At 59.5% G+C, this 12,639-nt stretch overlaps 1 protein-coding gene across 1 annotated transcript; it reads left to right on the top strand.

Annotated features, from left to right (window-relative positions):
* The first annotated feature begins 3,865 nt into the window (after positions 1–3,865).
* On the top strand, positions 3,866–5,907 carry FNDC10 (fibronectin type III domain containing 10). Its single transcript, XM_043573540.1, has one exon. The coding sequence runs from the start codon at positions 3,870–3,872 to the stop codon at positions 4,560–4,562; it is 693 nt and encodes a 230-aa protein (XP_043429475.1). The 5' UTR covers positions 3,866–3,869; the 3' UTR covers positions 4,563–5,907.
* The last annotated feature ends 6,732 nt before the right edge of the window (positions 5,908–12,639 follow it).

Below are 12,639 nucleotides of genomic sequence, written 5' to 3'. Positions count from 1 at the left end.
TCCCCAAGTCAAGTCCCTCCTGACTCCACAGGAGGCCTGGGAAACCATGTGTTCCTGTCACAGAAGCGGTTCCCCGGGTTCTTGGTCACAGCCCCAGGCTGTGGTCCCCACCTTGCCTTGCCAGCCTCTGGTGCCTCACACTGACCCCTCACCAGGAGCTGGGTCCCAGGGCTGTGTCTAGGCCCCCCAGGCACAGCTGGAGGCAAGGGACGGCGGGACCCGCTACCCACCGTGCTGCCTCTGAGGCCCCTCTGGACCCAGCCGGGGTGTGGGAGGTGGGACCGGGCAGAGATGCTCAGATCTGCAGGGAGGAGCCGTCAGGCAGAAAGAATGACCTGGGGGTCCTAGGAAAGAGAAGGGGTCCGTGGAGGAGGAGGAGGTGAAGTCGGTGAGGTTGGCAGGGCCCGCTTAGGGCCTCCAGGTCACCCATCCAGGGGACTCCGAGGTGCACAGTTAGAAAATAGGTGTGTCGATGTTTAGGCAGTTTTCCTGGCTCCAGTGGCCTTGACGTTCGGGGGACTCCTAGCCTCGGGCAAGGCTGGATCCAGAGACTGGGAGCAAAGAGTCTGTCCAGGTTGCTTGCACTTCTCAGGGGTCGGCTTCGTTCTCAGACCAGCTCTTCCCACACCTCATTAGGGCTGCAGCAGCTGGCAGTCCGTCCCCTCCAGCGGAGCAAATGCCCCTTCCCGCTCCCTTCGGCAAAGGCCTCGAGGCCAAGGGGATCATCGTCTGAGAGACCAGGCCCGGGTGCCCCGCCAGCCCGTGGGCGGGGGAGGGAGGGTGAGGATGGAGAAAGGAGGTTCCCAAAGAGAAATGAGGGGTCACTACTCCTGGAAGTCAGAAGGGGGGGCAGGTGGGCACCACTGGGGTTTCAGCTTCAGTTGGCGTCTCTCTCACTTCAGCCTGGCTGCACCCCAGTGGCCAGCCTCCGTGCCTGCAGAGCCCAGGCTCCTTCCCCTGGTTTCCCACGAGCCTGCCCAAGAAGGTGACCCCAGGCAGAAGTGGGGGCCACCTATTCCAGCCCACCCCACCCTGCCTCTGGGGGTCCTGAAAGGTTGGTGAAAGGAAAGCTTGTGTGTGTGTGTGTGTGTGTGTGTGTGTGTGTGTGCTTTTGGCGGGGTGGGGGGAACTTTGAGTGATGGGCCACGTGGTCTGTGCACGGGAGGCAGGCGGGCTAAGCTGATGGATGTGCACGGGTCCTGCCCACGTGCCTTTTCTGCTGGCAGGGAGGCCACCGGAGCCACACTCAGCTACCTGGGGAGGGAGCGTGCTGACCCTCGACCTCCTCCTCCCCTCCCCTTAATGGAGCAGAGATTACAACAGGCCCAGATGCTCCCACAATCCCCATTAGCCCTTATATTTCTGGGCAGGGGGCGGCTGAAGGGGGGTTCTCATTGGAAGTTCTCAGGACTGGTGGGTCCGGGATCACAGATGGACTGCCTCTGGGGGGCCAGAGGAAAGGGCCCCAATCCTTCCACTTTCCCCTCAGGCTGTGGCTGGTGGCAACACAGAGCCACGCCCTGGGACTGGGTGTCAGGCAGAGTACAGTAGCTATTCTGCTGGCCATTGGCAGGGGCAGCCATGGAGGTGGGTGTGGAGGTTGATGTGGGGTGTAGGCTGGTTGGGGGGGTGTCCCTTGTGGTCTCTGGGGACAGTTCCTTTGCTTCCAGGGCCCAGAACTTCACATGGGAAGAAAGCCTTTCTCACGTCTGCCCTCCCCAATCCTGCTGCATCTCAACAGAACTCACACAGGGACACGCGGGCACAGGTCTCCCCTCCCTCACTCGCTCCCCTCCCTCCCCTGCCCTCACAGTAGGCAGGATGCCCTGGACGGAGCAAATGGCCACGTGGGGGCACAGCAGAGCCTTCAGCCTCATGGTCAACCCTTCCACCCGGCCAGGAGTTGCCCTGACCAGGAAGAGCTCTGCAGTGGTGAGCCCCCAGCCTCAGAACAGGCTCAGGTCACGGCCACCAGAGCCCCCAGAGAGGCATCAGGCTGGATCTAACCAGATCTCCACCTCGCCACTTTGCAAAATGCTCAACGGCCCTCCTATTTCCGCCGGGCTCTTCTCCGTGGGGTGGACTGGCAGATTGGCTACCCGTAGGTCCTCAGGCCCAGAGATGCCACAGTAGTGGAGATTTGGGCCACTGGAGAGAATGGGGCCTCCCCCACCCCCACACTGTCGCCTGGGGCAAAGTGACTGCAGGAGCTTCAGGCTTCCATGGGAAACGGCAGCCCAAGGAGCTCGGGGTAGGGACATAGAAGTTCCTAGATCATCATCACTTTCTGCTTCCCTGTGGAAGCGCTCAAGTCCCCCACCGAGCTGGGGCAGTCCGAGCCCAGGGCCCTCCATGCCAACAAGCACCCCTCCCCAAATCTACCCACAACCCTTCCCCACGAGGTGTAGAGGCCTGGGGAGACCCTTGCAGGGTCCCAACCAGCTGGAGGGGCCTGGTGTTGGGGTCAGGCTCCTCCAGGCTGGTAATGAGGCATGCTGGGTACAGGACTTCTGACCCTCGGCCTCAGGTTTTGGTAGAGGCCTTGAGATCTAGCGCTGCCCTAGGACTTTCTGGGATGACCAGGAATTATTAAGGCTGGGGGTGGGAGTGTGGGGAGCAAGGAATCTGTGAGTGCTGCAGCCCTCATAGTCCCTCCTCTCTCCCCCAGGTGAAAACAGCACGTGGGAGGTGCTACAGGGAACACAGGGTCCATGAGACAGTTGCCAGGGACTTCTTGTCGCCTCGCTTCCCAGGGCAGAGTAGCCCCTCAGACAGAGACATGTCCCCTGCACCTGACGTGTTTCTGCTTCAGGTCCCTTCAGGTCAGGCGGACCCCCAGCCCTGGAGGGGCGTCCTGAGAACCGGGTCCTTTAGGCAGGGACAGCACTGAGGGGCTGCTGTCTTGGGCCGGTCCTGAAGACAAGAGTAGGAGAAGGTGTGTGTCCGTCCTTCCCCGGGGATGCGCCAGGTGAACTTGTTGGGGGCTGTTCCCTTTGCCCAGCCCTGACCCCCTCCCCAGGGCATGGGGGGAGGGGGGCTAGCCCAGGGTCATGCGTGTGAAGGGAAGAGAGAAGTAGAGGACTGATTAGAGCAGGGGATGCTCTTTGATGAGAAGCTCCATTCAAGTTTTCATCAAAGGAATCCTCCTCTCTCTGGTGCCCCTCCCGCGTGGGCGCTGCCTTGTCTCTAACCCGGTGAAGTAAAGTGTCCGTCTTCGGCCCCTCCTCGTCACTGCAGGCCGACCCTTACCCTGGGTCCCCACCGCGTATCTGGGGAATGGGGCAGCCTAGGGCAGAGTGACCCGGACTCCTCAGCGTTCCACGGCGCTGCCTCCTGTCCCTGTCCGGAGGCGCTGCCAAGGGCGGTCGAAGAGCGGCTCTCGGAGGCCACCACTACCCGCCCCGTCCCCCCCCCCCCACCCCGGTCCCCAGAGAGCCTTCGGAGAGGCCTAGAGGGGGCGAGGAACGGGCGGAGAGCCGCTCACTCGGCGACAAAAGAAGGGACAGGCGGCGTGGACCGCGCGCGCGCGTGCGCGCGGGGCCCGTCGCATCTCACCCCGCCCCACGCGCGGGGCCGGGATCTCCAGGCCTCGCTGGCCACCCCCTCCCCTCGGCGATCCACCCTCCGGGGGCCGCGGGCCCGCGAGGGTTAAGGGGGGTGGGGCGTGGGGCGGCCCCGCCCCCGCCGCCACGCCGGGTCCGAGCGCGCACGGGGCGCGGGGGCGGGTCGGAGCTGGCGGCGGCAGCGGCGGCGGCGGAGGGCGCGGCGCGCCGGGGAGCGCGGGGAGCGGCGGCGGCGCGGCCCGCGTGACCCTCCGCCGCGCCCGTGAGCCCGCGAGCCCGCGCCCCGCCGCGCCGCCCAGCCGCAGGATGCGCGCCCCGCCGCTGCTGCTGCTGCTGGCCGCCTGCGCGCCGCCGCCCCGCGCCGCCGCCGCCGCCCCGACGCCGCCGGGCTGGGAGCCGGCGGCCGACGCGCCCTGGTGCCCCTACAAGGTGCTGCCCGAGGGCCCCGAGGCGGGCGGCGGGCGCCTGTGCTTCCGCAGCCCCGCGCGCGGCTTCCGCTGCCAGGCGCCCGGCTGCGCGGCGCACGCCTCGGCCGGCCGCTCGCTGCGCGCCAGCGTCCTGCGCAACCGCAGCGTGCTGCTGCAGTGGCGCCTGGCGCCCGCCGAGGCGCGCCGCGTGCGCGCCTTCGCGCTCAACTGCTCGTGGCGCGGCGCCTACACGCGCTTCCCGTGCGAGCGCGTGCTGCTCGGCGCCTCCTGCCGAGACTACCTGCTGCCCGACGTGCACGACGGCGTGCGCTACCGCCTGTGCCTGCAGCCGCTGCCGCTGCGCGCCGAGCCCGCCGCCGCCGCCGCCGCCGCCCCGGAGCCCACCGGGCCCGCCGAGTGCGTGGAGTTCGCTGCCGAGCCGGCCGGCATGCGGGAGATCGTGGTGGCCATGACGGCGGTGGGCGGCTCCATCTGCGTCATGCTGGTGGTCATCTGCCTGCTCGTGGCCTACATCACCGAGAACCTCATGCACCCGGCTTTTGGGCGCCCCGGCCTGCGCAGGCAGCCCTGAAGCTCCGGGCGGCCCACCGGGGCTCTGCCTCCTCGAGATGGGCGCCCGCTCCCCACTCCTCGCTCCTGCTCTCTCCTTAGGATCTTCACGCAGGGCCCACCGGAGACCGGTAGGGCCTTGGAGTCATCGCACGACCTTCCTAGCCCGGCCTCTGCCTCCCAGACTCCAACTCGGGACTGACCCTTGGGCCTGCGCAGGGGTGCCAGCCTCGTCCAGGGCTCTCCCTGCTTTCCAGAGGCCTTTTTAGGGGCCACCAGGACATACAGCCCCTTCTAGCAAGAGCCATTGGCACCCCCGGGTCATCACCCTGCACCTCCAGCCTGTGCCAAGTTGGAAAAGGAACAGGCTGTCGTCATCGCTTGGTCACTGTGTGCTTTGCTGGCTCGACGAGGTCCCTTGGAGCCTGTCCTCTCCCCACCTCACCCCAGTGGGCTTAGATTAGCTTCGTGCCTTAGTGTCTCTGGCCCACTGCGGAAGCCACCCACCCGTCCTGTGCTGTCTGAGGGCGTCCGGTGGCCCTGGTACTGGCCGGCTTGTGTGTGCTTCCGGCCAGGGCCCCCTGGGGAACTTACCCCCCCTTCAAGCTTTGCAGGAGCCTCAAGTGTGGGTAAGCGTTGTCCTGTGTTGTCTTCCTACTCTGGTGTGTGACACGCCGGAACCATGATGTAGCAGCAGGCAGGCCCAGCCTTTCATTGCCACGTCCAGGGGTGAGTGTCCTCTTACCTTGTGTGAAGCTGGCGGCTCTCCAGGGCTGCCCCTCATTCTGTTTTGTGGGTACTGCCTCTGTCGAGGGCTTTACGTGGTGAGTGAGGGCAAGTGGCTGGAAAGAGGGGTCTGGTTGGAAAGGACGGCGTTGTATCCAGAGGGCGGAAGAAGGGAGGCCGGCCTCGCTCAGCAGGACTTGCCTCTGTGGTCTGGGTCCCAAGCCTGGACCACAGCATGATGGACAGCACCGCCCCACCCCTTCCCTGGGTTGGCAGTCAAGAGCCAAGGACTTGGCTGGTGATGCCGCTGCCCACGGTGGATGGAAGGCCGGCCCTGCCCCTTTCTGGGAAGACGTGAACCCCCTGGCCAAGGTTGCTTCCTGAGCTGGGCACCGGGCATCCCCAGGAGGGGTGAAGCTCACTTAGCTCTCCAGGAGCCCCTGACTGTGACCACATCCTGGACCTGGCACTTCTGGAGTCACTGGGGCCAACCCCTCCCCACCCTCACCCCAGGTCCTGGCCGGTGCCCCCACAGTGCCCGCTCCCTACCTCTCTGTCTTTGCTCTGCCTGCCCTTGGCATGGCGCTGGTCAGGTGCAAGCCTGGCGTCAATGTCTAAACGTCCATCATTTTAGACCAAAACCACTGTCTTGTGTGCTTACTGGGGAGGAGGGAGGGAAGGGTGCAGGGTGAGGGGAAGAGGTGGCTTCTCCTCCCAGTTCCAGGGCACCCTGCCCTTCCAATTTGGGGCTGAAAAAGTATCTCCTGGGCCTGTGGTATTGGGGGGGGGAGGTGGGTATGGCACTGTCTACACTTGGAAGTAGTCCAGTCTCACGGGTGACCCAGTTGAGCCGTGACACGTGCTAATGCAGCTCCAGGAGGGTCCTCTCCCCAGCCTGGGCCTCCCCACGCAGCGCTAGAGCCGGGGAGAGGGGGACCTGGGGGCCGCAAGTGGAACGCGCACTGGACCACCACCCATCCTGCCAACAGCCGCCCCCTTCTTGGCTGTCCTTGAGATGCTGGAGCTGGCTGTGACCCTGAAGAGCAAAACCAGCTGGGGGCGGGCCAGGCTGTGAGGAGTGACTCATCCCTGTGGAGGGGGCAGGGTGCAGTGATGTGTCTGTCTAGACAGCTGGGGCAGGAGTGGGTTCTGCCTCTAGAAGCTTTCGTTCTGACTTTCTGGGGGCCCTTTGCCTGCTGCAGCACCCCCCCCCCAACCGGTCATGTGCTTGGGTGTCTTCGACAGGGCAGAGGTGGGAGCCCTTGGCAGCTCTGGTCTGAAGAAGCCTGGCGTCTGCCCTCAGCTCCTGGGTGCAGTTGGGTTCCGGGACTGGAGCCACTGGGAGGCTTTGTGAGGCCTGCCCTCATCCCGTTCTCCCCCTTCCTTGGCGCTCCACCTGGTTTGGGGCCCCTTTGTGGGTTCCAGCTCATACCAGCCGGAGCCACAAGCAGGTCCCATGCGCCGCTTGGCCCGGCTGGTCAGCACTGACCTGCAGCCTTCTGCTCCGTACGGTTTCACCCCAGGGGCTCCTTGAAGGACTGGAGTCCGACTGTGGGTTTGCAGAGGCGAGCGGCCCTGCCCCGGCGCGGTCCGGTCGGCGAGCCTCGGCCTGGGGGCTGCCCCGGAGCTGGTCTGGGTGGAGCGCTCCTGCTTCTGAGTTCACCGTTATCCTCACCAGTGCTCCCTTCCCACCTGGCCCCACCGTCCTTCCAGGGGCGCAGGGGACACTCAGGCTCCTACCCCACCTGGCATCACCCCAGTCCGCCTGAAAGACTGACCGGTGTACCTTGTCCAGGGCGTCCCCTCCCCTCCATCCCTACCATCTCCTGGAGGAGACTCCCTCTCCTGCCCCCTTCTGTCTCTCTCCCTTTCCCTCTCGTGTGGCCTCTGCTCTCCTTGTGGCCACTCCAGTTCTGACTGGCCAATGGGTAGACATGCCACCCTCCTGTAATCTCCACGGCTTCCCTGTGTCCTGCAGGTGGGGTCCAGATGCCTCATTTGTCGGTTGAGACTGCCAGTCTCGCGAGCGCCCGGAGATACTTAAGCTTCTGACTTTCTGACGTGGAATATAAGTAACCGCTCTGGTCCCGAAACGCCGAAGGGCTGCCCGGCTGTCATCCTGGCCGTGCCGTCCAACAGCCGTGCGGCCGTTCAGAGCCTTGGTTTCCTCATCTATAAAATAGAGACCGTCACAGAACCTAACTCACAGGCTTGTTTCAAGGCTCGCATCGCTGTCCACGCCCACTTGGAGTGCCCTCTGGGCTGAGACCCCCAGGGCTACATCCCCAGCTGAACCACACGCGAAATGTAGACGTGCGACCCTTCTTGAAATTCCCATTACGATGCCTTCTGTGTGCAAAATAGAACTCCTCATCCCCTGCTCAGTCGCCAAAGCTGGTTCACAGCCTTTACTTCTTGCTTAGCGGGCAGGAGTGACCCACCGTCATCCTGTGAACACGCGCTGAGTGCCCCGGGGGGCTGGCTCTGCGGCCCCTGCACCGACTGCACGATGCGGGACGCGGCCCAGGCAGCAGCAGCTCGCCCCGGGGCCCGGGTTCCTCGGGCGCTGGGAGGCCATTCAGGCATCAGGCCTCACGGGAGCAGCCAGGTTTCCTCAGCGCTGGCCCCCGTGAGGATGTCATACTCTCGGAGGCTGCTCAGCTCGGGGGGGGTGGGGGTGGGGGAAGGTACACACAAGACGGCAGACAGGATGAAAGGCGAATAGAGGAAAAGTCTCTTGACGGGCACATTGCGGTGCTGGCACTTCCCTGGTCATCTCAGGATTGGAGGTCAGGGCTGGTGGATCTGGTTTTCAGGGACAGTCGGGAGCTGCCGAGGACCCCGGCTTGGGGGACCAGCAGTTTGGCCCCTTCAGCCTGGGTCTATAGAGGCCGGGGACCCTGACACCCAGAGCCTCCCCAGACTCGCCACACCTCTCTGCTGCACCCATTTCGTTCCTCACTTGTCATTTTCTGTTTAGCTTTGCTAACCTAGGCAGTTAAGATTTTTATGTTTTCTGGACTTGGCTTTTTCTGCCACGCTTCCTTTATCTGCAGGGATGTTACTATGCTTCTCGTTCTCTGCTTTTCTCACGGTAAGTCTTCCTGGGATTCAACTGCCACTCTGTTCTGTTGGTCATGTAGAACCGAGACTGGTTTCCTCAGGCTCCTCGCTGAGTGTGTGTGGGCTGAGATAGCTTTCCTGACTTCCCGACTGTGTTAACACTGTTCAACACGTGGCCTCCCAGAATCTGGGATCTGCCTTTTCTTTCCCCTTGTCCATTTTGGGGGGGCGGGGCACAGGGAGAGAGAGAGAATCAAGCTCCACGCTCAGCACGGAGCCAGACACCAGGCTCGATCCCATGACCCTGGGATCACGACCTGAGCCGAAACCAAGGGTCGGACGCTGAACCGACTGAGCCATTGAGGCACTGTGCCCCATCCACTTTTATCTGGACTTTCTCATCCGTTGACCCCGGCATCTCTGTCCTGCTCAATTTGGATTCTAGTCCCACAAATTCTTCCACGCCCATTCCCTTCTTCCCTCGTTAGCAAGCACTCTCACGTGTCCTCAGATAATCTGCTCTTTTTTTTTTTTTTAATTTTTTTTTTTTCAATCTGCTCTTTAATTTACCTCCAAGTCGTGCTGTTGATCTTTACTCTTTACCCAACTCCGCGTCTGAGATTCGTCATGTTGCAGTATGCACAGACGTCTGACAGCTTCTCTGCCGCATACGATTCCTAGTGTCCTCACCCCTCGGGAGAACACGGGTAGGTGCAATACAATCACGACGTTTCCATGCAAATCCTCAATCGTGCTCTTAAGCGGTCCCTGCCCACCCGAATACTACAAGAATACTTTCCTAGGGCGCCTGGCTGGCTCGGTCGGTATAGCATGCAACTCTTGATCTCAGGGTTGTAAGTTCAAAGGGCAAAACCCCGAAGAAGAAAGAGGACACGTAGATCTATAGCTTAGTACAGACTAGCATGTGTGAGGGAATTATGAGGCCAGCCAAAGAACCAACAAAAAGGATCAGAGGGCAAACTCCTAGAGTTCAAGCAGGGCCAGGAGCCTCTACCAACCAGCCAGAGCGCAGGCCTGCTTCCTGCGATTCAGTCACACGCACACATGCTGCCTGACGTCGCTGTGCAGCTCACTGATGCGGTTTGTTTTTATCCTTTCTTTGGTTTCAATTATAGTTTCTCTTTGTATGTGTTCAATTTCACTAACTTTCTCTTCTGTAATGTCCAATCTACCATTAATTCCACCCAGTGTATTTTTCATATAGATATTTCAACACAAACCATAAAAGAACAAATTGATAAGCATAGTTTATCAAGCTTCAGAACTTTTGTCCTTCAAAAGAAATTGATGAAAGGAGAAAATATTTATTTTTAAATGTTTATTTTGAGAGCGAGCACAAGCAGGGGAGGGACAGGGATAGAGAGAGAATCCTAAGCAGGTTCCGCACTGTCAGCGCAGAACCTGACTCGGGGCTCAATCCCACGAACCGTGAGATCATGACCTGAGCTGAAACCAAGAGTCAGATACAACCAGCTGAGCCACCCCGGCGCCCCGAGGGAGAAAATATGTATAAATTACATATCTGGCACATGTGTGTGTATATATATGTATAAACATAGACATAGAGCTTGAAATGTAACATGATGATAAATGTATAAATGATTTAGGCACTTCACCAAAGATGTAGAGATGGCCAACAAGCACGTTAAAATATGCTCAATTTCATTGGTCTTCAAGTAAACATACACTAAGACTACATTAACATACCATGAGATACCACCTATTAAAATGTCTAACACGAAAAAGACTAATCATATCAAGTGTTGGCAAGGTAACTCCAACACTACTGGTGGGGACGTAAAATAGCACATCCACTTTGAAAACAATCTGGCAGTTTCTTAGAAAGTTAAATATACAAACATCTGACCTAATCATCCTACTCCGAGGTATTAACCCAGGAGAAATAAAAGACTGTGTCCATACAAAGGCTCACCTATGGATGTTCAAAGCAGCTTTATCTGTAATAGCTAAAAAGTGAAAACCCAAATGTCAGCAGATGGATAAAGTGTGGCCCACACACTCAATGGAATACTGCCCCGTAATGAGAATGACCCAGGGGCGCCTGGGTGGCTCAGTCGGTGAAGCGTCCCACTTCAGCTCAGGTCACGATCTCACAGTCCGTGAGTTCGAGCCCCGTGTCGGGCTCTGGGCTGATGGCTCAGAGCCTGGAGCCTGCTTCCGATTCTGTGTCTCCCTCTCTCTCTGTCCCTCCCCCATTCATGCTGTCTCAAAAATAAACGTTAAAAAAAATTTAAAAAATGAATGACCCACTATTGATACATGCAACATCTCCCCTACAGGCACTCAGCAAGTGCCAATAGGGACAACAGCTCGATGTGAAGAAAAAAGCCATCTCAGCTGGAAACAGAGGTCTTAGCTCTTTAGAGCTGAGTCTGTGAATGTGGTGGGCAGAGCAGAGAGTGCTAAAAACAACGTTCAGAGTCACCAAGAACTAGTTGAATGTGGTGTTGGGAGCACAGAATGGCCGATGGGAGAAGGTGGGGGGAGTGGGGAGTAACGTTTCTTCAAGTTGGTGACATTTATCTGAATCTCAGTGCGAATCTCAGTCTGAATTTGGGGGTGGTATATGCAGAGGTATATAAGGCATGAGACAAGCAGGTTGTTGTTGTTGTTGTTTAGTTGTTGGGCCACTGAGTTCTAAACAGGGACCAGGAAGAAGGAGGTAAGAGAGCTTGCTACTGTCAGACCAAGTCTTTGAATTCCGGTGAGTAGGTTCTGAGCACACTAGGGAAGCCACTGAGGACTTTGGTCTTCAAAATGTAAATAACTCTCGAATTTGTTGTGAATGTAAAAGAAAGTACATGTTCATCATAAAAAACTGAATCAAAGAATTCCAAAAAATATAAAGGACATTCAAACACCCTTAATCCTACCACCCATAAATACCTGCCACCTCACTTTTAACATTTTGGTGCGTGTCCTTCTTATGTTCTGCATATGTTCAAATAAGTAGACAGCAGGTGGGGAAAGTGTCCTCATTCCTCCTCATTCATCCCTCAAACCCCCAAGTTCTTTTTTTTTTTTTTTAATTTTTAAAAACATTTATTCATTTTTGAGAGTGAGACAGAGCATAAGCAGGGGAGGGGCAGAGAGAGAGGGAGACACAGAATCCAAAACAGGCTCCAGGCTCTGAGCTGTCAGCACAGGGCCCGATGCGCGATTCGAACTCACGGACTGCCAGATCATGACCTGAGCCGAAGTCTGACGCTTCACCGACCGAGCCACCCAGGCACCCCAAACCCTCAAGTTCTTCCAAGTAAATGCTTCCTTGCTGCCGTCTGCCCTGTCCTCCCCCACCCCAACTATGTCCAGCAGTCCTGAGAGTCTAGGGGCCGGGTTCTCAGCTTCTGTTTTCCCTGCAGACAGCAGGAGCAAGGATAGGACACTTCAGTATCGGTGACGGTGGTGCCTCACCATCTGGCTTCTGAGTTTCACACGTCCTCTCCAACAGGAAGCCTCTCTTCCACCGTGCCTACGGTCACACCTACCCTTCGAATACCTAGTTCAAAAAGCCGCCACCCCCACGTCGACAGCTCCAGGCACCCCACTACCACAGCTGTTCCACTCCAGGGGGATCTCCAAGTCAACGCACAGAGTGCCCCTCCACTGCCGCCACCCTTGCATGGCCTGATTCCTCCTCTTACCCAGTGCGGCTCCCACGGGGGAGCATCGCCCTCCGTTTGCCCCCCCCCCTTTGTCGTGCTCCCCTAGAAAACACCAACTCCCTGTCCACTCTAAACCCGGATCCAGGCGGTGGACAGGGCTGGAGAATAACAAAGGGGGTTCCCTAGTCTGTTACACCGTGACCCTAAATCTCGAGCCCGCAGTGCCTCCAAACCGACCCGAGGACCTAGTCAACTTGCTCTCCCGCGGGTCCTTCACGGGTCCTCTCCCCAAGTGCTTCGTAACTTCACCTAAATGTTAAACTTGTAAGGGTTTTGAGGAGAGCCGTGCGCTGACGCTTGCGCGCGCCCCGGGCCGCAAGGCGGTTCCAGAAGAGGCGGCGGGGGCCCACGACCGAAGCGACCTGGAGCACTGGGGACTGACAGCGTGCGCGCGGAGCGGGTCTAGGGGGCGCGTAACGGCTCCGGCGGCAGGAGCGAGAGCCCGCGGTCCGGCAGGCCGGGGACGACGCACACAACCGACCCCAGCCGCTGTCGCGGCGGGCGCGTCACTCTCGACGACGACGGCGGCGGGACGTTCGGGGCGTCGGGGGCGACACTGCCGGCGACGGCGGCGGGGTTTTGTGACGTAGGACGCCAGCGCGA

Source organism: Prionailurus bengalensis, chromosome C1 (genome assembly GCF_016509475.1).
Source record: "Prionailurus bengalensis isolate Pbe53 chromosome C1, Fcat_Pben_1.1_paternal_pri, whole genome shotgun sequence".
Lineage (NCBI taxonomy): Eukaryota > Metazoa > Chordata > Mammalia > Carnivora > Felidae > Prionailurus > Prionailurus bengalensis.
This window is presented reverse-complemented; position numbering and strand designations above follow the sequence as displayed.

What these genes read in the sequence shown, in the direction of transcription:
- FNDC10 (XM_043573540.1), top strand. Translation starts at nt 3,870, where the DNA reads ATGCGCGCCCCGCCGCTGCTGCTGCTGCTGGCCGCCTGCGCGCCGCCG.